Consider the following 26,626-nt stretch of genomic DNA (forward strand, 5'->3'; position numbering starts at 1 on the left):
CATTGTAGCACCCTCTCTTAATGTCATCTCACGTACTACTCTAGCAAGTGATATTTATAGACTTTGGGATAGTGAAAGAGAAAAGTTAAAGGAATTTATTTCTCAAAACTATGAAAGGGTTTGCCTCACCACAGACACATGGACTTCATCTCAAAATTTGAGTTATATGTGCTTGAATGCTCATTTTATTGACAATAATTGGAAGTTGTAAAAGAAGGTGTTAAACTTCTGTCAAGTCACTAGTCATACAGGAAAGACCATGGCTAAGAAGGTTGAACATTGCTTGAGTAAATGGGGGCTGAATCGTGTTATTACTTTGACAGTTGATAACACCTCGACAAATGATGTTGGAATCCAATATTTAAAAAAAGCATGATGTTTTGGAATAGTTTGGTTATGAAGGGAGATTATATTCACATGCGTTGTTGTACACATATTCTGAATTTGATTGTAAAAGAAGGTTTCAAGGATAACATTGATGCTATTTTGAGAACTTGTGGTGCTGTGAAATATGTACGATCTTCCCCTTCAAGGTTGTTTAAATTCAAGGCGTGTGTTGAGCAACAAAATATTAAATACAAAGGCCTTGTTTGCTTGGATGTGGAAACTAGATGGAATTCTATCTACTTGATGTTAGAGGCTACATTGAAACTTCATAAGGCTTTTGAAGAGCTTGAGATGTAAGATAAAAAATATATTGAAGAGTTACGAAAGGTAAAGGGTGTTCTGTAACGCCCGATTTATATAATAATAATTATATCTTTTCTTATATAATATTTTCGCAATTATATCATTAACATTTTTTTTTTTAAGATAAAGATAAAGAAAAAGAATATTTTGTAAATTTATTACATGACATATTGTTCTAATATATTTACAATAATGTATTATTTTACACAATATTTCTTTCTTTCACTTCTATTACAAAATATTTACATTAATAGTGGAAAGAAAATTACAATTAAATAATATGGTTGACAAATAAAATTATAACAGATCCATCAAATAGCCTCCATATTCCAATTTCTTCCAAGTAGGACAGCAGTAACAACAACTGCAAAATGATTTGGAATCTCAAGTAGATTCATCTATTTTATAATATATTTAATTTTAAAAACAAAGAAAAGAGAGGAGTGAGAACAATATCCAATAAATATAATAACTCAAAAGAATATACAAAATTATTTATAATCAATATTAAACATATATATATATATATATATAAATATATATACAGATCATATATTAGATTTTCATGATACAATAAAATTTGAATTATACTTGTAGTGACTAGTTAGGATAAATGAGCATTATCATAACACCAACCAACAAAAGGATATTTCACCTTAACCAACAATAGGATATTTCACCTTCATTCCTTACTCATTTAAATCCCCAAGGTCAAACCTCCAACTACAAATATTTCAAACTTTATCTTCTATGGCCATAGAACAATATTTATCTTCATAAATATGTGAAGAAATAACAAGAAAACAAGTCCAAGATATCACAACTATAACATAGTTGATTATAAATATATTTACAATAAATATATCTATGTAAAAAGAATATATTAAGAATACCAATAATATAAATAAAAATGACAATCATTATAAAATAATTAAACAATATAAAATATGAACACCTTAATAATTAATATGGATAAAAATAATCATAAGTTAAACAAATAAATGAGGTTAGGGACACCCCACTAAATAAATATACATAAGAAATAACAAATAAATATACATAATAGTATATAAAATTTTAAAGAGATAAGGTTCTCCTCCCCCTTACCTGGATAAGCAGGAGCTAAAACTTGAGCAGAACCTCCTCCTCTAGATTCCCTCTTTCTTTCTCATTCTCTGTCTCTTTCTCTCTCTCTCTCTTTCTTTATCTCACTTCTCACTTTTCTTTAAAATTTCCCTGTCCAATTTTGTTTTCTCGAGTTCTTGTTGAATGTGTTGTTGTTCCGTTCTTATTTCACTACTAGAAAAATTAATATTTGTGACGAATTTTGTGACGGAAAAAATAGCATCGCTAATAGTGACGCATTTTGTGAGGGAATTTTAAGTTTTGTGACGGACAAGAATTTATTGACTTTTGTGACGGATTTTGTGACGGAATATATTCCGTCTCTAAAAATCCGTCACTGAATCAAAAAAAAAAATATTTGTGACGGATTTTGTGACGGAAAAATTTTCGTCTCTAAAAATCCGTCACAAATTTCATCACTAAATAAAAAAAAATGTTTGTGACGGATTTTGTGACGGAATGAACTTCGTCTCTATAAAATCCGTCACAAATTTCGTCACTAAAATGAAAGAATTTAGTGACGGATTTTTTCCTCTCAAAATTCCGTCACAAATAGGTTAAAATATTTTGTGACAAATTGTTCCCTCTCAAAATATTAAATTTTATTTATAAAACTTTTATATTTAAGAATTATGCATAATTAAAGAAAATATGTTAATTTTTTTTAAAAAAATAATAAAATTAAAAATATTTTATTTCATTAAAGGACTGAAAAAATTATGAAATTCATTTAATTAAATAAAAAATTGTCAATTTTGAACATAAGAAACTAAGACATTCATTAAAAATATTTAAAAAAAACTTGTGAAAATAAAAAAAAATATTAATTTAATTTTGGCTTAATTACATTTTTGATCCCTCAAGTATTGTAATTTGCAATTTTGATCCCTAAGATTTTAATTGGATAATTTTAGTCCCTAAAGAATTGTAATTGTACAATTTTAGTTCTTTAATTTTTAATTGAACAATTTTAGTCCCTCAAATATCATAATTGTACAATTTGAATGTCTTCCATTAAAAATTTAATAATTTTAAAATTTTAATATATATATATATATAATAATTTAAAATTATATAATTATTTGCTTATTTAAGTTAGCATATACTATAATTTTTATTAATGTAACAAATGATATATATTTAATATTACTAAATAAATAAAATGTATATATTATTAATAATTTAATATTGCTAATAAATTAATATCAATAATATTTTTAGTATATTTATAGATAAACTCATAATTTGATAAATATAACTTAGTATATGTTAATATAATTTTACAAAAATATAAATATACTAGATAAGATATGTATATTTATAATTAATATACTTATAATTTTGTAAAAGTATATTAACATATAATAAGTTATATTTATCAAATTATGAGTTTATCTATAAATACACTAATAATATTATTGATATTAATTTATCAATGATATTATAAAAATAATAATATATAAATTTTATTTATTTAGTAATAATAAACAATTATACTAATAGAAAATTCGGGATGTTACAATTTGATATATTAATGAAAATTATAATACACGTTGATTTGAATAGACAAATAATATAATTTTAAAATATTGTATATATATATATATATATATATATATATATGTATATATAGTAAAATTATGAAATTTTTAATGAGAGAGACTAAAATCACACAATTATGATATTTAATAGACTAAAATTGTTCAATTAAAAATTGAAAAACTAAAATTGCACAATTGCAATCTAAAATTACCCAATTAAAATCTTAGGGATCAAAATTGCACAATTGCAATACTTAAAAGATCAAAAATACAATTAAGCATATAATTTTTTAGCTAAAAAAGTTAAAAATGAATGTGTAATTAGAAAAGTTTAAAATATTTATTTTTTAATTTAATAATTTAATTATAATATAATAAATTTTAAAAAAACTTATAATTTAAAGTAAAGAAATCAGAAGTGTCAATTTATTTTTCTAAGTTATTGATTTCTTATTTTTTAGTTTAGTTGTTTATTGAAAAATGTCTTTCTAATGTCATAATTTTATAATTTTAAAGTGTAAATTTTTAGTTAAAAAATTAAAAGTTTCTTATTTTATGTTAATAAAATAATATCTTTTAATTTCTTTATTTTTATGTTTAAAAACAAACTATAAATTAATGTAATTTAGATTTAAAAGTGACAAGGATAATTTACAAGTTTTTAATTATTTTTTTTAACTTTAATTGCTTCTAAATGAAGGAAAAAAAAGTAAGAAAACAAGATATCTTGAAACCCTTCGTTGAGTCATATCTAACAAATTATGAGAAACAATCTCACACTCTAGTGAATAAATTTTTATCAATACCATAGTACTTGACTCAACCATGGGTTTGACAGTAACACATGGTCGTTATGAATTCGATTAACAAGAACATGGAGAGGTTGGGAACCTTATATCGAAGATTTAATTCGAATGAAAATAGAAAGTACTACTACTGTGATGAATTGGAATGCATATTCGATAAACACTAAACACTTTGATTTTGAAATGCAAGAATTGCTTTGCTCCATCCTCTTTCAACTGTCAATAATTTATCTGTTTTAAATTATGTCTTATTTTTATTATAAAAACCAACAAAACTGTAAAATTGGATAACCAACAAAACTACTACATGGAGGTTATTTTTTAATAAAGTGGAGACCAAAACCTTTGTATTTCTTTTATCTTTAGTTAAGTTATAAATAAGTTTAAATTGATTTTTTTTTAAAATGAGTAAACATGATTTAGATTATAAAAAATGACTAAATGTAATAATTTATTGTAGATTTTATTTATAATTTTTTTTTTTGGAAAAAACTCAAATGAAATCAAATTTCTAAATAAAATATTCAAAATAACATAAATTTAGTTATTTGAATTTTTGTAATTAAAAAACCATAAGAATTATATAAATTTCAAAATTCAAAATTAGGCTAATTTTAAAATTGAATTTATAATAAAATATGATTATATATTTAAATTTTTAAAAATGAATTTAGAAATTATTGAAACGATAATTTATATTTATGTTATTTTATATAAAAAAAATGAATTTGGTAAATAGAAATATCTTAAATTTAGATTTTTAATAAGTTGAATATGTAATAACTCAAAATTGCTGGTGGCCGGAACGGGCCGTTTCAAAAGTGAAACGGGCCGTTCCGGAATAAGAAAAATGCCCAAAACTGGAGAAGCAGAACGGCCCGTTCTCATAACCAGCAGAACGGCCCATTCTGCTTCTCCAATATAGGGCATTTTTGTTATTCCGGAACGGCCCGTTTCACTTTTGAAACGGCCCGTTCCGTATACTGTTACGGAATAAATATTTAATTAATTAATTTTAATATATACTAAATTTAATATTAGAAAATTTATAAATATTTTAGTTATAATTTTTATTATCTTTTGATTTAATATTGGATTTCTTTTGATGGTGAAAGATATTTACCTGGATTTCCCTTATGGTGTGTTTGGATGAGTAATTTTACAAATTCAAGGAATTTGAAATTCTTGGTATTTGAATTACTTTGATTTCAATTTCTATCATTGTTAAAATATTTTGTTTGGATAAGTCAATTCAATTTTTTTTAAAATAATGAAAAGAAAAGATAAAATATATAGGTGAAATAAGAAAAACAAATATGAGAAATTTCAAATTCTCCTATTTTTGCGAGAATTTGAAACTATAGTATTTTAAGGAATTTCACAAATGTTCCAGTGTGAGAACGGCCCGTTCTGGACTACTTAAAAATCAAAATATTATAAAAATTAATTTTCATAAATATTCATTATTAAAATACTAATAATTATTAAAAACCTTTAAAACACTCTATAAAAGTCATTAACTATAAGAAGATAATGTCCACAAATATAAAATAAATAATAACTAACTAATTTAGTTATTTATTGAAAAATATCTTTCTAATTTCATAATTTTTAATTTTAAAATTTAAATTTTTAGTTAAAAATTAAAAATTTCTTATTTTTTTTTAATAAAATAATATCCTTTAATTTCTTATTTTTTTATGTTTAAAAGCAAACTTATAAATTAATCTAATTTAGATTTATGAAAGAAATAAGCACAACCTAAAAAATGGAGATATTTTATTTTGCATGAAAGTTGTTAATATGACAGGTATTACTCGATCTTGTGTTTTCAAGTATCCTAATATTGTGAAAAATATGAGTTAGAATTGATTCAAATGAATAAATATTAGAACTATATATTCATATGTATCTCAAAGAAAAAGGAAGGGAAATAACATATGAATTAATTGACAATGTAATAACTATCCACAGTCAACGGTAGAATGAAACACCATCAAATTAGCCTCAAACAACTCTAACCTCTCGTTTGTACTCTCAAGTGATAATTTACAAAGCATGCACACTCATTATAAAGTATACAAATTTTTAGACTTATAAATTTCACTTTATTATATAAATCAACAATTTTAATATTTAAAAAGATAAATAAAAGTATATATAATTTCAATATATTATTGTAAATTTAATATAATAATAATAATAATAATTATTATTATTATTATTCATTTTTATTGAAATAGATCAATCTTTTAATATATTATAGTATATATAATTTTAATATATTATATATAGTCATTAAATTTAATATAATAATAATAATAACTAATATTATTATTCATTTTTATTCAGGTAGATCAATCTTTTAAGTGTAATATAAGTTTTTTTTTAAATAACTTGTAGCCTATGCTTTTAAACTAAATACATATTATAGTAAAAAACTTTAGTTTGACCTATTTAATTTTAAATATATTTGATTACTTTGTACGTTTATTAATTTTTGTATGTGAGCAGAGTAAATTACATTATTTTTAAAAAAATATTGTGTTTTTTGTTATATATTTATGTTAAGATAATTCTATAAGATATAGTTTAGATATACTAGTTTATCCTCTCCTAATTTCTAGTTTAGTTTCCTTAGTACTTGAATCTGAATGATTTTCATGTTATTGAATTGATAGATACAATAAAATAAATAGGCATAAAACATAATCAATCCCTAAAGTTTAGGAATTTAGATAAAACTGACTAAGAAAACTAAACAATAAATTAAGATAATATAAACTAGTATATCTAAACTATATCTTATAGAATTATCTTAACAATTTATATTGTTTATAATACTTTTTAGTTACCGTATTAACCAAAAAATTATTTTTAATTAAAATATATTTTTGAATTTTAGTTAATTCATTATCATTCACTCACTTTATTAAAAAGTGATAAAATTTAATTAATTTAATAAAATAAAAACTTTAAAATAAATATCTAAAATCTTTAACAATTTCTTAAATACAAATATTTAATTAATTAATTTTAATATATACTAAATTTAATATTAGAAAATTTATAAATATTTTAGTTATAATTTTTATTATCTTTTGAATTAATATTGGATTTCTTTTGATTATGAAAGATAGTAAATAAAATTTAAAATCTGAATGAGTTTGTTTGATAAAAATATTTAATTAATTTTAATATAATAAATTTAATATCAAAATATTTACCTCTTCTAATTAAATTAAATTTTCCCTCTTAAATCCCAATGTTATTCTAAAATAAAAAAAATTTCCCTAAAACTACCCGCGCCACAAACACCAAAAACCCTAGAATCCTCCACTTCTCCCTTGCCCCCTCATCCACCGCTTCACCCTCTCCCACTCCTCCACCCTCCGTGCCATCAAGTCCTGCCCCAACATCCTCTACTCCAACAACCCCTCTCGCAACATCGACACCCTCCTCCGCCACAATGTCCCCCATTCCAAAATCTCCATGCTCCTCCGCTACTGGGCCTCCTCCCTCGTCGCAGCCCGCCCCTCCTTCCACACCGCCGTCCTCCAAGTCCTCAATCCCGTCTTTAACCCCAACCACATTCTCTTCCTCGTCGCTCTCCGCGCCAAGCTCGTCAGAAAATCCCTCTTATAGAACTCGTGGTGCATGCTCGCTTCCGAGGCCAAGATCGAGGCCATGATGGGGTTTTCCGGCAACAAAGAAAATCTCACTCAATGCCTCCTTCAAAACACGCGCAATCCCCTCACCTACAATATCTAGGGTTTCCAATTGATTCGTTCAACAAAGATTCGATCCATGGTAGGGATTCTTGCGTGATTGACGCTCGGCAGTGGTGTGGGTGGTGGTGGAGATGAACGTGGCGTCCATGGAGACGACGGAGGTGCTGCGAAAGATGGGCGTGATGTATAGACATTTGGTTTGCAAGAAGAATTCGAAAGATGTGAAGGACAGAGGGGTTCATCAGAGGAACTCGGCATTGGAGCACATTGAGCGCCATAGGCTTGATGGGATTGTTTACTTTGCAGACGATGATAATGTGTATTCTCTCGAGTTATTTGATGCCTTGAGAGACACCAGGTACTTACTACTTACTTGCTTTCTCTTGCTTGATTGGAGTGTTGTTTGTTCGTTTTGTGTTTTTCCTTCATGTTTGGAATTTGAGTTATTGTGATGATAGGTTTGCATCTGATTCGTGTTATCACGCATGTTTTTGGAATTTTGCCTCTTGTTTGTTTGTTTGTTGCCTCAAGTTACTTACACGGCTCAAAATATTTCATAGAAGTTACTGATCATGGTCTGGTTCCAAGACACGTCAAGAAGGTTGCTATCCTTGGTGGAGGACTAATGGGCTCTGGTATAGCAACAACTTTAATCCTTAGCAACTATCCTGTCATCTTGAAAGAAGGAAATCAGAAGTTCTTGGATGTTGTTTAACACAACAATTCTAAAAGAAATATCTTTTGCTGCCAATAGAAGTGATTAGCAATTTAATATGCATACTACAAAGAAATAGCACACTATTAATATTTCTATTATTTTGATATTCACATTTCTATAAATTCTCTAAAATTCTATACAATTTTTAACTTGGATATTAACAATTGGAAATCTGATTTAATCCGAGATGTTGCTTGAAAGTTGAAAATAATAATCTTTAGTTTTTTAATGGTATGTCTTATTTTTACCTTTGTTTCCATCTAGAATTAGCATTTACGTTGATGATTCAGATAGAGTCACAGTTTTAATTTTTTGTAATTCAAAATTGGTTAATAAAATTTACTCCCTTTGCTGAGTTTCTCTAATTTAACTTTCATTTTATTGTTGTAGTACTTATTGAGTTAGAGAAGAAAAAGATTAGCACGTGCATAATAATTGCGGCTGTAATAGCAGCAGTTGCTTGTGTTTTAGCAATATCTGCAATAATCATTCTCCTGATGTCTAGAAGACATAAGAAATACCAGCCCAAGTTTTCCAGGAAACGGATGTGTAAGTATTATAAGGCTTTCAACAAATTATATCATTTTCGTATTATCTTTGAAGAAAGAGACTTAAATTCTTATTTCTTTTTGTAGCCTCTAATATGTCTATCAAAATAGATGGCATGAAAATATTTACTTACAAAGAATTGGGTCTTGCTACTAAAAAATTTGATAAGAATGAACCTAACTATTAAGTCGGATTGAATCTCTTAGTTCCTGAGATGCCTACTGTTTGTCTTCTTTAGTCTGTTTAAGGCTTTAAGCCTTTTCTTATGTTTGTTCTTTCATTTGATCTGATTTTGCGTGTCTGTTCTGTTAAGCTCACATGTAAGATGGACTTATCACTAATAAGGGGCAAATGAATTGAAGGCTGTAACAAATTTCTATATTGAATCTATCACTAGATATTTAAGTTATGTCAATGTGTCCTATAGTTCTTTTCTTGGAATTTTCCATTTTTTTTTATATATTTACATAAGCTTATTTTTTCTTATCACAAATATAATTTGAGTCTAGACATAAGTTTTTCCACATTAACTTGACATTTTACATTGATAACAACATTATTCTCATATACTCTTTTCTGTTGGTTCAGATGCTGGTTTATGAATTCAAGGAACTGAATTTCTGGTATGAAATTGTTGGGATTTTTTGCATTAAAATTAGCACTTCTTTATATTTCAAATATATTGATACCTACTTTTTATTTGGTTTGTGCATAACTTTTTTCCTTCTTCATGTTTTCTTCTCTCCAGTTTTATGCTTCATTCATAAAAATATTTTATATATTCATGTAACTTAGAACACATTCTTAAATGTTTAGGATTGTATAATAAGTTTAATTTAGCTTTTCAAATCTAAATTTTGACAATCTTCATTTGCCACTGAACTGAATATATATATTCATCGAAAGATTCAGCTGAAGAATCAAATCATTGAAAATGTTCGGCAATAATAGGAACGACAACAAATAACTTAATAACATATTATACCTACTATTTATAATGATTGAACACTTAAATCAGGAGGGTCCATCTAAGGTCTGTTATCTCTGAATGAGCAGGTTTTTCTTTGTGGTATATTTGGAATCTTCATGCTTCACATGATATCTTATCTATTATGTCATTTTGCAGGGTAAACAAGGAATTGTCAAGCACATTTATAGAGGGATTGTCTTTTTATATGATGGAAATGACGAAGAACATGGAGGTTATTTCACTTGTAAATCTAATGTGTGTGAGAAGGTCAAGCTTGCTGTTGGTGATTGTAGTGGAAAGGTTTGAAATCCTTTATAATATCCTGCTCTGTTATAAACTGTTTGACGACTTCAGTTGATTTTTTGATTTTTTTCATTCTGCTCCATGGCCAGGATAGTGAACCGGGTCCTTTAATCTTCGAAGACCAACCATCATCACCAAGATCTCCCCTGTCACCCAAAAAACCATGGCAAGCAAGAGAAAATAATCGTGAATGTCTGTAAACATACACGATTCCTATATTAGAAAGTAAAGTTTTATTATTTATATATGAAGGAGCATTATTTGTGAATTGTGATACTTTTTTAACATACATGTTCATATATGCATAGGGAATTGCTGTTTTGTTTATTTATTTATTTTTAATATTTTTGGATTATAGCTTATAGAGTTTGTTTTATGTGTGTGTACAGACAAACTGGAAATGTGTACAAGAACGTGAAGAGGAAGATTGAGAGAGGTGTTACTTTCCCAACTTGCTTATCTGTAAACAATGTGGTCTGCCATTTCTCTCCACTAGCCAGTGACGAGACAGTGTTGGAAGAAGGTGATATATTGAAAATGTAAGATTTTTGAGCATGGGTTTTTTTTTCTCAGTAGGAATTTTGTTATGAGTGATGGGGGAATGAAATTTGTGTTTTTCGCTATTACTGGGAAGTTGATGGTAGTTTCTTTGGTTGTTTGTAGTGATTTGGCTTGTCATATAGATGGTTTCATCGCGGCTGTGGCTCACACTCATGTTCTTCAGGAAGGTCCTGTCACAGGAAGGGCAACTGATGTTATTGCTACTGCAAATACTGCTGCTGAGGTGGCCTTGATGCTTGTTAGGCCGGGAAAAAAGGTAATCAATTTTAAGAATTTTTTCCCCTGTATTTGAATTTTTGTATGATTTGATTTGGAACATGTTGCCTCTATTAATTGTATGTTTGGTAGATAGGTATAAGGTCATCACTATATAAGCAATCTAGCTTAGTAAAATTAGGTTGCTTCATGTGTATTGTTTGAAGGGGTTTCTTTGCCTAAATGTGTGCCTTGTGGATTTTGATCTCTAAATGATGAAAAGTATCATGGCTATGGATATACTCCAATGAAGCTTTATTGTCATAGTTACACTGATAGAGGTCATTCATTATTTTTCATGTGTTGTCTTGCCGATTAAGCACATCATTAATCTTGGGAACTCCTCTTGATGTCTGTATTGTTCTTTTATCTTCATTTTAAATGATATCAAGCATTTTCATAAAAAAGACTTGATATTTTTGTTTTGATTGAAATTGTTTCAATAATAGGCTTTGGTAATCGATTACAAGAAATGGGTAATCGATTACCAGAGACCCTTTTAATAAGTTAATTTCGAACATATATATGATTTCCATTGTTTGGTAATCGATTACATGTATAGGTAATCGACTACCAGAGTTTTAAAACAATAGTTTTCTCAAATTCAGTAATCAAACAGTTAGTGAGGGATTCATCCAAGTTAGTGACGGATAAAATCCGTCGCAAATTGTGACGGATTTAATCCCTCACAATTTGTGAGGGATTTAATCCCTCACAAACTGTGAGGGATTAAATCCCTCGCAAATTGTGACGGATTCTACTTAATTAAAGTCATCACAGATTGTGACGGATTTAATCCCTCACAAATTGCGAGGGATTTAATCCCTCACAAATTGCGACGAATTTTTATTAATTTCTAAACATTTATTATTAGAAATTAGTGACGGAATTTATACTGTTTGTGATGCCTTAATTCCGTCACTAATTGTGACGGAAAAAATAATCCGTCACTAAATATTTTGTGACGCCAAATTTTGTGACGGAATCATTTCCGTCACAAATTCCGTCGCTAATTGATTTGTGACGGATTTTATCAAAATTAGTGACGGATTTGTTCCCTCTCTAATTTTAATTTTTCTAGTAGTGTTTATAGGCTCGTTGGCATGGACATTTCTTCTTTTCTATTTTCTTTTTATTTTTATTTTTTTTACTGCACACCATCTTATCTATATTGTACACCTTATCTATTTTCTACCTTATCTCTTCAGAATCGTACACCTTATCTCTTCAGAATTTACTATCTTATTATCCCTTCAGAATTTACTATTTACTATCCTATTATCATCTATCTTATCATTATATACTGCACCTTCGTGAATGCATCTTCGAAAATTACTATCCTATTATATATTACAAAATTATCTATTACAGGAATTCGTTGATAAGATTAAAAAAATTATTTAATTACTATTATTTATTTTAATTATAAAACTCTTTTAATAATCTCTATAAATATTAAAAATAAATAATAATCAATCATTAAAATCTCTAAAATGTTCTATAAAAACCCTTTTTATTATTAATAACTTTAAGAAAATAATTTCCATATATAAATATAAAAATAATAATTAACTATTGTATAAAATTTGGGATGTTACATGTTCCTTCATACGCTAATTGGGAATTTGTGCATGCAATCCTACAATTTCTAAAATTGTTTTATGATGCTACTTTGCACATGTCTAGCTCAGTTTATGTAACTAGCAATATGTCACTAGTAGAAAAAACACTTTTCACTAGTGCAAAAGAGGCTTTTTACGTCAGATATTTTAAGGTTTTTACGTCAGAAAAACTTCTGACGTTAAAGCGGGAGACGTAAATTTACGTCAGCATTTAAGATCGACGTAAATTTACGTCGGACATTTTTGAATACCGACGTAAAAAAGTTGCAAAACCCAAAAAAAATTACGCTGGAACGGCCCGTTCTCCTTACAGAACGAGCCGTTCTCCTTGCAAAATGGCTCGTTCTCCTGAGAGTCGTGTCCCTAACTTAAACTGGTAGTCCATATTCAAGATCCAGAAGGCCTTGTACAAATTTTGCACTCCTTGTCATACTCTACTCTTGTCTGCAGCCAAAGATAAACATTATGATACCATGCAATCTGGTGAATAAAGAAAATAGAAAAGCGAAAGGAGCGAAAAAGATAAGAAAGGAACCTTCGAACGTAGGAAAGGAGCGAAGAACGGGAAGGAAATCGGAGTGCTCCCAACCAATGGCGCGAGAAGCGCATGTGAAACAATGCATTTTTGAATGGAGAGGCGCTACGCAACTTAACTATGCATTTATAAAAAACTATTTTACGTCGGAGAACAAAGGGTCCGACGTAAATTCAACAATCTACGTCGGTTATAGCTGAGGTCCGACGTAGATTGTTGAATTTACGTCGGACCCTTTGTTCTCCGACGTAAAAAAGTTTGCATTATTTTCAAAAATGCCACCGCGTCATTTTTACGTTCGATGTGTTTTGGTCCGACGTGAAAATACAGACGTAAAAAGCCTCTTTTGTACTAGTGTTTAAAATTGGTCATTTTTTACTTTTAAAATCGGTTATCTGACCAATTTTAAAAGAGTCGATTTTAAAAAGTGAGACTTTTAACATCGGTTATGGCATGACCGATGTTAAAAGTGGTTATTTTTTTTAAAATAATTGACTTGTTTTAGGAGGATCCCTGAACAAAACTTGCAAATTGATAAAATACCAGACAATTCAAATGTTTTCAATGGACCAAATTACATACAAATGACAAGAGTTGGTAAATATCAACCATATATGTAATCAAAGTAACTTACAAATTATTATGCATCCTAAACTACAAAATGAGTAAAACTATAAACATAACTCGTAGCTAGTCAATGTTTCAATGAAAAATGTAGCCCATTGCTCCCTAATGGTGTTTATATCTTCTAGCGACAATGGTTTTTTTCCATTGCAAACAATCTGTTGGATGCCTAAGACTTCCATCACACTTCCTTTCATCTCCATGCCATCTCATTAGCTTTGCGTCATCTGCATTAGCAAATAGATGTTTTAATCTAAGAACAATTGGCAAATACCATAAAACCTTTGCTGGAGGACCCTTAGTGCTTACATCATAATCAGAATCATCTTGTTTCTTTCTATATCGTGACAACCCACGTCTTGGACATTGATGTAACCCTTCAAACTCACCATGATATAACATACAGTCATTTGGGCACGCATATATCTTCTTATACTCCAAACCCATAGGACACAACACCTTTTTTACCTCGTAGTTACGATTAGGCAATGTGTTACCCTCTGGAAGCATTTCGTTCAGAAGCTCTAACAATTCTGTGAAGCTTTTATCACTTCATCGATTTCTTGCCTTCAAATTGAACAATCTTAATATCGCTGAAAGTCTTGTGAATTTTGTACAATTTAGATACAACGGCTTCTCCAAATCGTTGCACGTAGTTTCATACATATGTGCACGCTTGAATGATTGTAGACCCACATCATGAAGCATCTCCTCTAACTGATCATTCATATGTATCTCTTGTGTAAATGTTTGAGTTTGAGTTTCGACTGATACACTTTGAATGCCAACATTTTCACCATGTCATATCCAACGTGTATAATTCTTAAGAAATCCATCACACAAAAGATGTTCTCTTATAACATCAAGTTCTAGGCGAGTCGCATTACAACAATTAACACAAGGACAAAAGAACCTTCCATTCATATCATCATTAGCATTTTGTATTACATATTCAATAAAATATTCTCTCATATTGATCACTTATACATGATGCATGTATCCAACTTCGATTCAATAACCAACTTTTATCCATAACTTCTGTTCTTCATAAAAAAAACATAGACCATGAATGTTAATCTCACTATTTTAATCATTTGTATTAAATTTCAAATGGGAAACTAAGGTTCACTCAATATGTGCACAAATATAACATCATAGTAATTTATAAAAATCAAATAAAGCACCTAATTTTTCTAAACACTAAATTACTAAGTAGACATTAATTATATCACAAATTATTAATAAAATACAAATATATAACACATACATACAAGGTGTCTAATTTTCTAAGTTGAGTACCTAATTTGTCTATATAAAGCAATGGTGAGTCAAAAAAGAAATTATAAAGGTGCCCAACTTGGAATGGGCCGTTCCTAAACTGGAACAAGTCGTTCCAGGATCTGAAAAATGCCTAAAACTATAGTCTGGAACGGGCTCAGAATGACCCGTTTTGTTTGCAGAACAGGTCATTCTGCTTTCAGAACGTCTCGTTCTACTTGCAAAATGGCCCGTTTTGCTTGTAGAACGGCCCGTTCTGCAAGCAAAATGAGTCGTTCCAGATTTGAATTTTGCCCAGCAACAATGAAACTAGAGACATGAGAAGAGAATGTTACCTTGATATTTTAGTCTTGCAAAGAAAATGAGAAGCTGGAGAGTTTAGATGAGGGCCCAAGAGAGTAAAGAAAAGAATGGAGGGATAAATGAAAGAGAATGGAGCCAAAGATCAAAGAGAATGGAGCCAAAGATCAAAGAGAATGGAGGGGAAGGGAGAAATACTAAGTCTGGACATTTTTAACATCAGCTATCTATGAACCGATTTTGTATGTAGTTTCTAAAATCGGCTATTTAAGAGCCGATTTTAAAAACTACATACAAAATCAGTACATAGATAACCGATGTTAAAAGTAGAACTTTTAAAATCGACTATTTAAAAACCGATTTTAAAAACTACATACAAAATCGGTCTTAAATAGCCGATGTTAAAAGTAGCACTTTTAAAATCGGCTATTTAAGAACCGATTTTAAAAGTAGCATTAGAGACCTTTTAAAATTGGTCATAAGGTAGCCGATTTAAAAAGTAATGTCATTATTTACAAAATTGTCACCGTGTCACTTTTAAAATCGGCTACGTTATGACCGATTTTAAAACCCCAATTTTAAAAGTGATTTTTGTACTAGTGTGTACATGTTTGAGGCCTTTGGAATTGGAAAGAAGATCAACCAAATGTATGGTTTTAGGGATATAAATGTATGCATTATGGCTAAAAATATGAAGAAGAAATATGATAAGTATTGGGGCAATCATGGTCGTCTAAATATGTTTTTTCTTATTGCTGTTGTGTTGCATCCAAGATACAAATTATAGTTCATGCATTGGTTAATTAATCAAAATTTTGAGGGTGAGGTGGCATTTAGTTTGAAAGAAAAAGTGGGGTCTAGTTTGAAATGACTTTTTCAAGAGTATAATGGTAGAAGAGATGAAGTAGAAGGAGGTAGTGATGACACTTATGGTTATAACCATTTTTTTCAAAGAACTAGCTCTAATAAATCTGAATTAAGAAAATACTTGGAGGAAGCCTTAAAAGAAAGTTATGGAGATTTGGATATTTTGAATTGGTGGAAGCTCAACTCAGGTAGATTTCCAATTATTGCAAAAATGGCCAGAGATTTGCTTGCTATACTTATTTCTACAGTGGCCTCTGAATCTGCCTTTAGTACTGGAGGAAGAGTTCTTGATTCGTATCGCAGTTCTCTTACACTTAGAATGGTGGAAGCACTTATTTGCACACAAGATTGGCTTAAAGGAACACAATTACCATTGTTTTCAAATGAAAATTGTGGTGGAATATTATCTAATTGCTAGTCTGTTATCAACCATCATCCAATGTTGTTTGCCTTTTAAATTTGAATTGGAAAAGTTGTTATAATTCGTTTGTTATCTTTCTTATCCTAGTATCAAGTTGTTATTTCCTTTGTGTATATATACCCTCATATATCTTAATGAAAGTAAGCCATTAAAATACTCTTTTTGTTCTTATCTTTTATATGGTATTAGAATTGCCTTAGCCTCACGACACCTTTTTCTTTCGATCTCCATGGCTTCCACATCCAGCACCTCTAATGCTTCCCCACTTTCCTCTACTCCAAAGGATCTTGTGGAATTCAATAGTCCCACTTACCTTCCAATAAAATTAAACTCCACTAATTATCCTGCCTGGTACAAATAGATTACCTCTCTACTTGTTGCTAGAGATTTAGAAGGCTTTGTTTCTGGGGCTACACCTTGTCCCCCTGCAACCATCTCTAATAGTGATACTTCCATCCCAAATTCGTCGTACTTATTTTGGGTGCGACAGGATAAACTACTTTACATAGCTCTTCTTAGTTCATGCGATGACGAAGCACAAGTTGTTATGTCCTCAGCTGACACTTCTCATGAAGCTTGGGTTGCTCTTCAACGAGCTTTTTCCAACCGCTCTCGCTCCAGAGTAATGTCCTTAAAAGAACGTCTTAATTCCATCACTAAAGGTTCCTCAGTTACCTCTTATTTACAATCCATTTGTACCATTGCAGATGAATTGTCCTTAATTGGTCATCCTGTTGATGATCTTGATTTGGTAATCCACACACTTAATGGATTGGGGCCCATTTTTCGTGAATTTTGTACCTCAATCAGAACTTGTGACATCCCTATTCGTTTTGATGCTCTACTTGATAAACTACTAGACTTTGAAATGTTGCTTCAACGTGATGATTGTCTCCAGTCCACAACCCCAGTGACGACAAATTACACAACATCGTTTCAATAAGGACAAAAGGCATGCTCCACAACCTTCTTATCCTTCACGTAGACGGAAAAACATCCTAATAATTATCTGTTAGGTTTGTAACAAAAGAGGCCACTCTGCCTTGCAATGCTACAAACACAACAAAAGTTCTCGCAAGCACGCATCTCCTGCTGCCAATGTTGTACAGACTATTGTGCCCCCACCTGAATGGCTTTTTAACTTAGGTGCATCCCATCACATAACTAATGATCTTCATAATCTCTCCATTAAGTCTGACTACAATGGTTTTGATCACCTACAAGTAGCTAATGGTACGACATTTCCCATCTCTCATAATGGCTCTACCATTATTTTAACTACACAAAATATTAAACCTTTGCGTTTATCCAATATCTTGTGTGTCCCTAAGGTTACACAAAACTTGGTTTCAATTTCTAAATTATGCCAAACTAATGATGTCTCTATTGAATTTTTTCCATGGCATTTTGAGGTCAAGGACATGAACACGGGGGCGGTTCTGTTGCGCGGATTGAATGATGGCGATATCTATAAATTACCCAAGTCATCCTCACCAAAGTCATTCATCACCCAATCCACCTCATCCATCCTCCTTTGGCATAGTCTTCTTGGTCATCCTGCATCTCGTCCTCTCCTTCATGCCCTTAAGTCCAACAATATTCATTTTCAAGGCCTTTTCAATAAATTCTCTCACTGTTTAGCGAATAAAAATCACAAATTACCCTTCCATAAGTCTTCCATTCATAGTTCTAGTCATTTACAATATATTTTTTCTGATGTATGGGGACCTGCTCCTGTCATTTCAATTGATCATTTTCGCTATTATGTTATCTTTGTTGACCATTTCTCCAAACACACTTGGCTTTACCCAATGAAAAATAAATTTATTGTGTCCTTAATCTTTCCCATTTTTAAGAAATTAGTTGAAACACAATTTAATTGCCAAATTCAAAATTTTTATTCAGACAATGGTGGTGAATTCTTAAAACTCAAACCATTTTTTCAAAATCATGGAATTTATTATCTCACTACCCCACCCCACACCCCTGAACACAATGGCATCTCTGAACACAAACATTGTCACATACAAGAAATAGCTCGCTGTTTAATTCATCAAGCATCCTTACCTCCAAAATTTTGGACCTTTGTAGTCCAAAAAACAACCTATTTAATAAATAGACTTCCTACACCAAATCTAAAAATGAAATCCCCTTTTTCTAAATTATTTAATTAGGAAGTCAATTATCCAAAATTAAAAGTGTTTGGTTGTTTGTGTTTTCCTTGGCTTAAACCATATACCAATAATAAACTTCAAGCACACTCTGAACCATGTGTGTTTCTTGGATATTATTCTTCTCAAAGTGCCTATATCTGTTTTAATTTTAAAAGTAATAAATTTTACCATTTTAGGCACATACAATTTGTAGAAGATCAATTTCCCTATCTCACCACAACTCTCAACATCTCTGATGTTTCCCTCACAAATCCAATCTCTAACCAACCACCTCTTATATCCGTTCAACCCTTTTACCATGGCCCCCACCCTTCTTCATCTTTTCCGCAACCAACTCTCTTGTTTCTTCTCCTCCCAACATTCGTGATTCTTCATCAACAAACCTCCCAATTTCAAATCCACCTTCTCCATCTAGTACAGTCCTCAGCATCCCTCTTGCCACCCCCCCCACAAATCCACCATTGTGTCTATCTCCAACATCTCAACCCCCATTTCCTTCATCCCAATCTGCGTCAGATGCGCTCCCTGTGCCTCACTCCAACACTCCTCTTCCATCTCATCCCATGGTCACCAGAAGCAAAAATGGCATTTTCAAACCAAAGGCTTTTCAGGTCAGTAAACACCCTATGCCTGCTGCTGTAGAGCCTACATGTGCTTCCCAGGAACTCAAACATATTTTTTGGAAACAAGCCATGAGTGATGAGTTCAATGAACTTATGAAGAATGGTACATGGAGCCTTGTCCCTCCCCAAACTCACTATAATGTAATTGGGAACAAATGGGTCTTTCGCATAAAAAGGAACATAGATGGCTCAATTGCTCGGCATAAAGCTTGTTTGGTGTCCAAGGGCTTCCACCAACACCCTGGTCTAGACTTCAAGGAGACCTTCAATCCAGTCACTAAGCCACAGACCATCAAAATTGTTCTTTGTCTTGCTCTTTCTCGCAACTGGTCAATCTGCCATATGGATGTAAATAATGCTTTTCTTCATGGTTTAACATCTGAGGAAGTCTATATGTCTCAACTTGCAGGATTTGTTCATCTCACCTTTCCTCATCACATGTGCAAGCTTCACAAGGCTCTTTACGGTCTCAAGCAAGCCCCATGGGCTTGGTTTCATGCTCTCAAAAAAAATTTAGTGCAGTATGGTTTTCAAAATTCGAAGACCGATACATCGTTGTTCATCTACTCAGCTGGGTCATGTATTATTTATTTTCTGGTATATGTGGATGATATCTTGCTCACCGGAAATGATCTCACTTTTCTACACAAGTTTAAGTCTGCTCTGGCTGAAGAATTCTCACTCAAGGACCTAGGATTTCCTAATCATTTTCTCAGCATTGAGATTTTGCTAACATCCCAAGGCCTTTTCCTCACACAACATCATTACATCCAACAACTTCTTGAACGAGCCAACATGAATGATTCCAAACTAGTCTCCACTCCCATGTCTAGTTCCTTCTCATTTGTCATCTCACCAAATTCATCTACCTATGATGCTCATTTATATCACAATCTGTTGGGAGCCCTTCATTATCTTGCCCTAACTAGACCTGACATTGCTTTCTCAGTTAACAAATTGTCTCAGTCCATGCAAGCACCAACCACCACTCACATGCAAGCCCTAAAGCGTATACTACACTACCTGAAGCTCGTTGTTGACCATGGCTTACATCTCACCAAGTCCCATACCTTATCTCTTACAACCTTTTGTGATGCTGATTGGGGTGGTGACAAAGGAGATTTGAAGTCCACTAGTTCCTATATAGTGCATCTTAGATCTAATGTCATCTCATGGTCTTGCAAAAAGCAACCCACAATTTCATGTTCTTCAATAGAGGCAGAATACAGGACAATTGCATCCACCATAGCTGAGTTACTCTAGCTGTAATAGCTTCTTCATGAACTAGGTGTTTCATCCTCAGTTCCTATTATTTATTCTGACAACATTGGTGCAACCTATCTCTGCTCAAATCCAGTGTTCCACTCTCGCATGAAACATCTAGCAATTGACTATCACTTTGTTCGTGATTTAGTTTCCCAAAACGAGCTCAAGGTCACTCTTGTTCCTTCCAGTCATCAACTTGCTGACCTATTCACAAAACCATTATCATCTCCGCGTCATGATTTTCTCAAAAACAAGATTGGAGTCATTTATTCTGCCTCTATCTTGTGGGGGCGTGTTGGAATATTATCTAATTGCTAGTTTGTTATCAACCATCATCCAATGTTGTTTGCATTTTAAATTTAAATTGGAAAAGTTTTTATAATTCGTTTGTTATCTTTATTATCCTAGGATCAATTTGTTATTTCCTTTGTGTATATATACCCTCATATATCTTAATGAAAGTAAGCCATTAAAATACTCTCTCTGATCTTATCTTTTATAAATGGGGATTTTGAGGAGTTAGAGAAATTTGAACAAAGTAACAAGCTAGATTTATTTTATACTGCATTATTGTATTATATACTTATTATAATTTGATCAATAATTGATAACTATTTTTTTTTCATTTTGCAGCAATTTTTTCCCACCAGATGTTACTTATTCAGCCTCTTTGTTACACTTGGTGATGATTGAAGATGGGTTGTTTAGTTAATGATATGATTTGGTCATTGTAATTCTTGTTATGGCTCAAGTTGCTTTGACTTAATTGGTAGATATTTTTGTGGATATAATATGACCATAGTGATTACTTAATGGATATTTTGAATTGGATATTTTGATTTGATTTAAAAGGGTATATAGACTTAGATGAGACTCAAGCCAATTGAGCAAATACTTGGTGGATGTTTTAAATTGGATATTTTCAAGTTTCTTTTAAGAATTAAACTATATATTGTAATTCTTAATAGGTGATGTGAGTTGTTTCCACGAATGTATTTATTTTCTCATGTTATGGTCTATTCCTTTTACTTTTGTGGATGGACATCACATGTATGATGCAAAATTGCAAGCAAGAATGATTGGTTTAAAAACACTGGTTTTAAAAAAATTGGTTGAAAAATTTGTTTAAAAAGCTAGTAAGAAAATCTTATTTAAAAGTAACTGGGTTAAAAAAATAGTTTTAAAAACTGGGTTTAAAAAATTGGGATAAAAAAAATTGTTTTAAAAGATCTGATTTAAAAAATTAGTTAAAAAAAATTGGTTAAAAAATGGTTTTAAACCAGTTTTTATCCGATCCATTTTAAAAATGGATTAATCCATTAATTTGTATCAAAACCGGTTTGAAACCGATCCATTAATTAGGTCCAGTTCAAAATTGGATTAATAAACTAGATCAGATCGAAATCCACTAAACTAATCCATTTAAAACGGACCGGATCGGTTTGGATCAATTTTTTTAAAAAAACTGATTCATGCCTACCCCTACTTTTTGCCAATAGATCATGTGTGAAGAGCTAATAAAAATACATTTAATTAGGAAAAAAAAAAGAACTAAGATTGTTGAGATTTCCGTTGAAGTACTTTGTTATAATTGTAAATCCGTTTAATTCTATCAACGGTCTCAAACACGGCAAGTATACCGGCTGTTCAAGTAGTAAAATTATCGTATCCACAGGGATTAGAAGGTAACATAAGCATTTATTGACTATTCGTGACTAAAGAATGATTCCAAATTGTAATTTGTCATGTATGTGAATTGAAGAGCATGACTACAGGAATGAAAGCTATAATAAATATTTGTTTGTGAATGGAAAAGGATAGAAATAGGATTGTGATTTGTGTGAGATTGTGGGGTCAGATTTCACCAAATGTCAGACTAATGAATCCTTAATCTTTTGTTAGATACATTGCTTAGTCAACCCATAAGTTTACTCAAACCTAATCACTTAGAGCAAGAGCCTAGGTGCGAATATTGAATATCAATCCCTTGAGTACCCAATACCTACACCCGCATTACAGATTAGGGTTTAAGACTACTAATGGGTCAAGCTCTATCCCTAGATACAATCCCCACTAGGCATATGTTTCAGAACTAGTTTCAATGGTATTTTCCAATACTCAATGGAACCTTAAATTGTGCAAAGGGTGATCAATCCAAAGCAAGCATTAAGCATAGAAACGTACACAACAAAGAATGAAACAACATGTATATATATCATTAAAATGTAAGGATTACATTAGAATTCGTTGATTACATCTAACCCCACAAAAAATGGTAGAACCACTCAAAACAATGAGGGTAAATACAAAATAGAGATGAAGGGAGAAATGAAGAACCGAAGGAAAGACCCACACACAAACGGCTCCAAGCTTCGGGAATCCCTTCCACAGCTCCTAAAACGCGCCCAATGTGTGAATGAGGAGGAGAGCCCCGAAAATGTCTTCAAATACGAGCTTGGGGAGTCATATTAGGGTTTACGGGCCCGGCGCATAAGTCTTCGCGCCCGGTGCAGGCCTTCCAGGGAATTTAAGCACTATCTGCCTCAGGACACGCCCGGCGCAATTCCTTTTACGCCCGGCGCAATGCCTTCCAGAGGTGAGATACTCTGTTTCGCTCAAGCCCGGCGTGGGTCATCTTGCGCCCGGCGCAGAACCTCTTCTCTGCTCCTTAGCTTCTTAGATTTCCAATCCTATGGGTCTTCAATCCTCAAGTTTCTAGCTCAATACCTGCACAAAAAATGAGGTGTATTAAGGTATTGTTAGCTAAATTTGGGCTAGTTATATCTGCACACAAAATGAACCAAAAAGAGAACAATTATATTGCAATGGTTCAGAGGATGGACCTCATGAAGAATTGAAATTTGACAACCACAATAAAAGTAAACCCTCCCTTTTTTAATTTCTTCTCTCTTTATTTCATTCTTACCAAACAAACTAACTTATTTCCACACACCCATTTCCATCCCTTCCTTCCTATTTCTCATCTACTTCATTGCAACCAAACAGAGCGTTAGAATATCCGTACTTCAGAGTATATAGTCAATCTAAAATCCTCTTTAGATTATACATAAAATATAAAATGAAAGGTAGTAATCATTAGAACTCGAAAATTAAAAAGAAAACTAATACTTTTCTTTAAGTAATTAAAAGGATTATCATATTAATTAAGGAGATTTAAAAAATTTCTCTTGTAAAATTGGTGGTAAAAGCCTAAAAAGGGCAGTTTTGCTGTGTTACAAATCTTGTTTTTCTGATGAATTGAGTCACCATATAAACCTTTGAATTCCAAGCTCATGATCCCAATGAAATGGACAAAATAGAAACACCACCATTGTAAAGATATTGACACCAATACATAGTGTGCCTGTGAGAATCCAACTATGATCATCCCTATTGTTACAATGAAGCACCAGAAAATAGAATGGTATAGTGTAGTAATTAATTTTCAAGCAAGAAAATCATACACAAGGGAGGCAAAAGTGGGACCTCGTTATGAAGCTTCTTTAGTATAAAAGGCTTTGGAAAGAGCATCCATGGAACTGCAATTAAAGCCCAAAGCAATAGCACAACCTGCATATTATGAACAGAAAGAAATTTAAAATGATATAAACAAGGAAATGGAACAACAATTATCGAGCAACAAAGCAGCAAAGAAATGAATCTTACTTGAAGTGGCCTTTGGCCCCAAAACAATTAATTCTCGCCAAGATTGTCGAAAGGGCTTAAAAATATGTAAATCATTACACGATAAAGGTCTGCCTGAGAGCCAGTACACCACTTGACAATGATGAGAAGGGAAAGATATCCAAATAGACCACTTGGTTTCTCCACTCCCCCGATAAATGTAATGCTCGAGCAGCTACCCCCTGGAATTGAATATCTATATAATCCACCTCCATTAAAAATTAAAATTAAAATTTTACTATTTTATTTTATAATTAATTAAAACGCATCATTGAAGAAAAATCAATAATTAAAAGAGAGGGAGGGAATAGTGCGTGTTAGTTTTCATTTCAACTGCGCAACATAAAACACTAACTCCAAAACCCTGAGCACAGGCAGAGTAGGCAGTGTTGGGTTAAAACCATCTTCTTCTTCATACCATAGAAACCAAACAGAAGAATAAGAATTATGGGCATATTTGAACCTTACAGAGCAGTCAGATGCATCACAAGCAGCGTCCCTTTCTCTGTTCAGAGACTCGACACTGAAATTTATCACCCTCGTGCAAAGGACCTTCGCTCCTGGACCAGTGCGTCTCGTCGGAGCATGCAAATCGCAACCCCGGTATAGCGTCGTCCACTGCAGCGATCGAATGGCTAAGGGTTTTGTGATGAATCGCATGAATCTGGGCAAAAAGGTCTCACTATGTCATTGCTCCTCCAACAACCTCGCTCCTGGACAAGTGCGTTTCGTTAGAGCGGAAAATTGAAACCCTAATTCTAAATAATACAAAATCTCAACGTCTTCAGCAACCCCTAACTCAATGCAGTCTAAAACGTCGCGTTTCTTCTATTTAGTTACCTACGGAATTTTTTCGTAGATAACTAAACTTTACCTACGGAAAAAATTCCGTAGGTAATACTTTGTAGATAACTAAAAAATACCTACGGAAAAAATTCCGTAGGTAATATTCCGTAGATAACTAAAAATTACCTACGGAAAAAATTCCGTAGGTAATATTCCGTAGATATTACCAGTTTTTCTTATAGTGGCACACAAAATGAACCAAAAAGAGAACAATTATATTGCAATGGTTCAGAGGATGAGTGGAATTGTTCAATAAGTCTCATCCAAAAAGAAGTATAATTGAGACTTAACAACTCCCCAAATTTAGAACCTTGCTTGTCCTCAAGCAATAGGTAATTAATGTAGCAGATAACAAGCAATGCATGTGTGTCAAATTCTACATCCTAGTTCACTTGTATTTTCTTTTCGCAAGCATGAACCTTAGATGGATTTTTAGTCACAATTATTGCAATAGAACATGACAAGGTGCAAATAAAGGTTTCAAAAGAGATCAAAGAGCTGAGAAGAATTAATGACTATCTGTGTATGCATCCTCACTAGGAAAGTGTTTCTCTTTATGCATACTAGTGTATCAGGGTGAGTGTTTCTCTCTAGTCTACTACTCACGCCACATGATTCAACTTTGCTCTTCGTTTCCAAATGAAACCAATGGTAAAACAAATGCAGGCACTTATCACAAGGTCTTTATTAGGGCAAATCTGGGTTAAGCAATAGCAATCTCATGGTTTTTCAAGGATTGAAGTTGCTATGGCTTAAGAGAGCAATTGAGATTTCTACAATGATATCCCTCTCCATACCCCAATACAACATTTCAGCACATGCCCTTAACCGGATCCAAGCCATTAGCCTTTATGTGATGCATATTTACACTCTTGTGTCTTAATATTTTTGCTTTTGTTTTGCTCTTTTTTTTTTTGAATGGTTGACCACATACTTTCTTCTTCCCAAAATTCCTCATTCTTCAACTCCTCCAAACTTGTTTGATGTCATCAATTTTCTCTCTTAACCAAAGTAAAGGTATGGTTAATTTTTCACGGTTTGGGATAAGTGGAAGGTGTGGTGTTTAGGCTTAGGAAGGTATGAGTCAAGTGAAAAGTGGGGATGGCTTTTTGGCTTAGATGGTTAACAAAATAAAGG

The 26,626-nt window shown here is 31.8% G+C and overlaps 1 protein-coding gene across 11 annotated transcripts; it reads left to right on the top strand.

The window, feature by feature from the left end:
- The first annotated feature begins 7,438 nt into the window (after positions 1 to 7,438).
- On the top strand, positions 7,439 to 21,837 carry LOC145952588 (ERBB-3 BINDING PROTEIN 1). 11 transcript variants are annotated; one of them, XM_083065232.1, is made up of 9 exons: positions 7,457 to 8,251; positions 8,454 to 8,528; positions 9,002 to 9,160; positions 9,749 to 9,783; positions 10,287 to 10,430; positions 10,523 to 10,658; positions 10,823 to 10,972; positions 11,097 to 11,250; positions 21,593 to 21,792. In XM_083065232.1, exons 6-9 carry the CDS (start codon positions 10,624 to 10,626, stop codon positions 21,650 to 21,652), a joined length of 399 nt encoding a protein of 132 aa, XP_082921358.1. In that variant the 5' UTR covers positions 7,457 to 8,251; positions 8,454 to 8,528; positions 9,002 to 9,160; positions 9,749 to 9,783; positions 10,287 to 10,430; positions 10,523 to 10,623; the 3' UTR covers positions 21,653 to 21,792. The 11 variants fall into 11 exon arrangements, 5 of the variants coding, with proteins under 5 accessions (XP_082921358.1, XP_082921360.1, XP_082921361.1 ...); XM_083065234.1 differs by having other exon boundaries at positions 8,457 to 8,528; XM_083065235.1 differs by lacking the exon at positions 9,749 to 9,783.
- Positions 21,838 to 26,626: the final 4,789 nt, after the last annotated feature.

Source organism: Cajanus cajan, chromosome 10, assembly GCF_000230855.2.
Source record: "Cajanus cajan strain Asha chromosome 10, NIPB_CcT2T_4, whole genome shotgun sequence".
Taxonomy (NCBI): domain Eukaryota; kingdom Viridiplantae; phylum Streptophyta; class Magnoliopsida; order Fabales; family Fabaceae; genus Cajanus; species Cajanus cajan.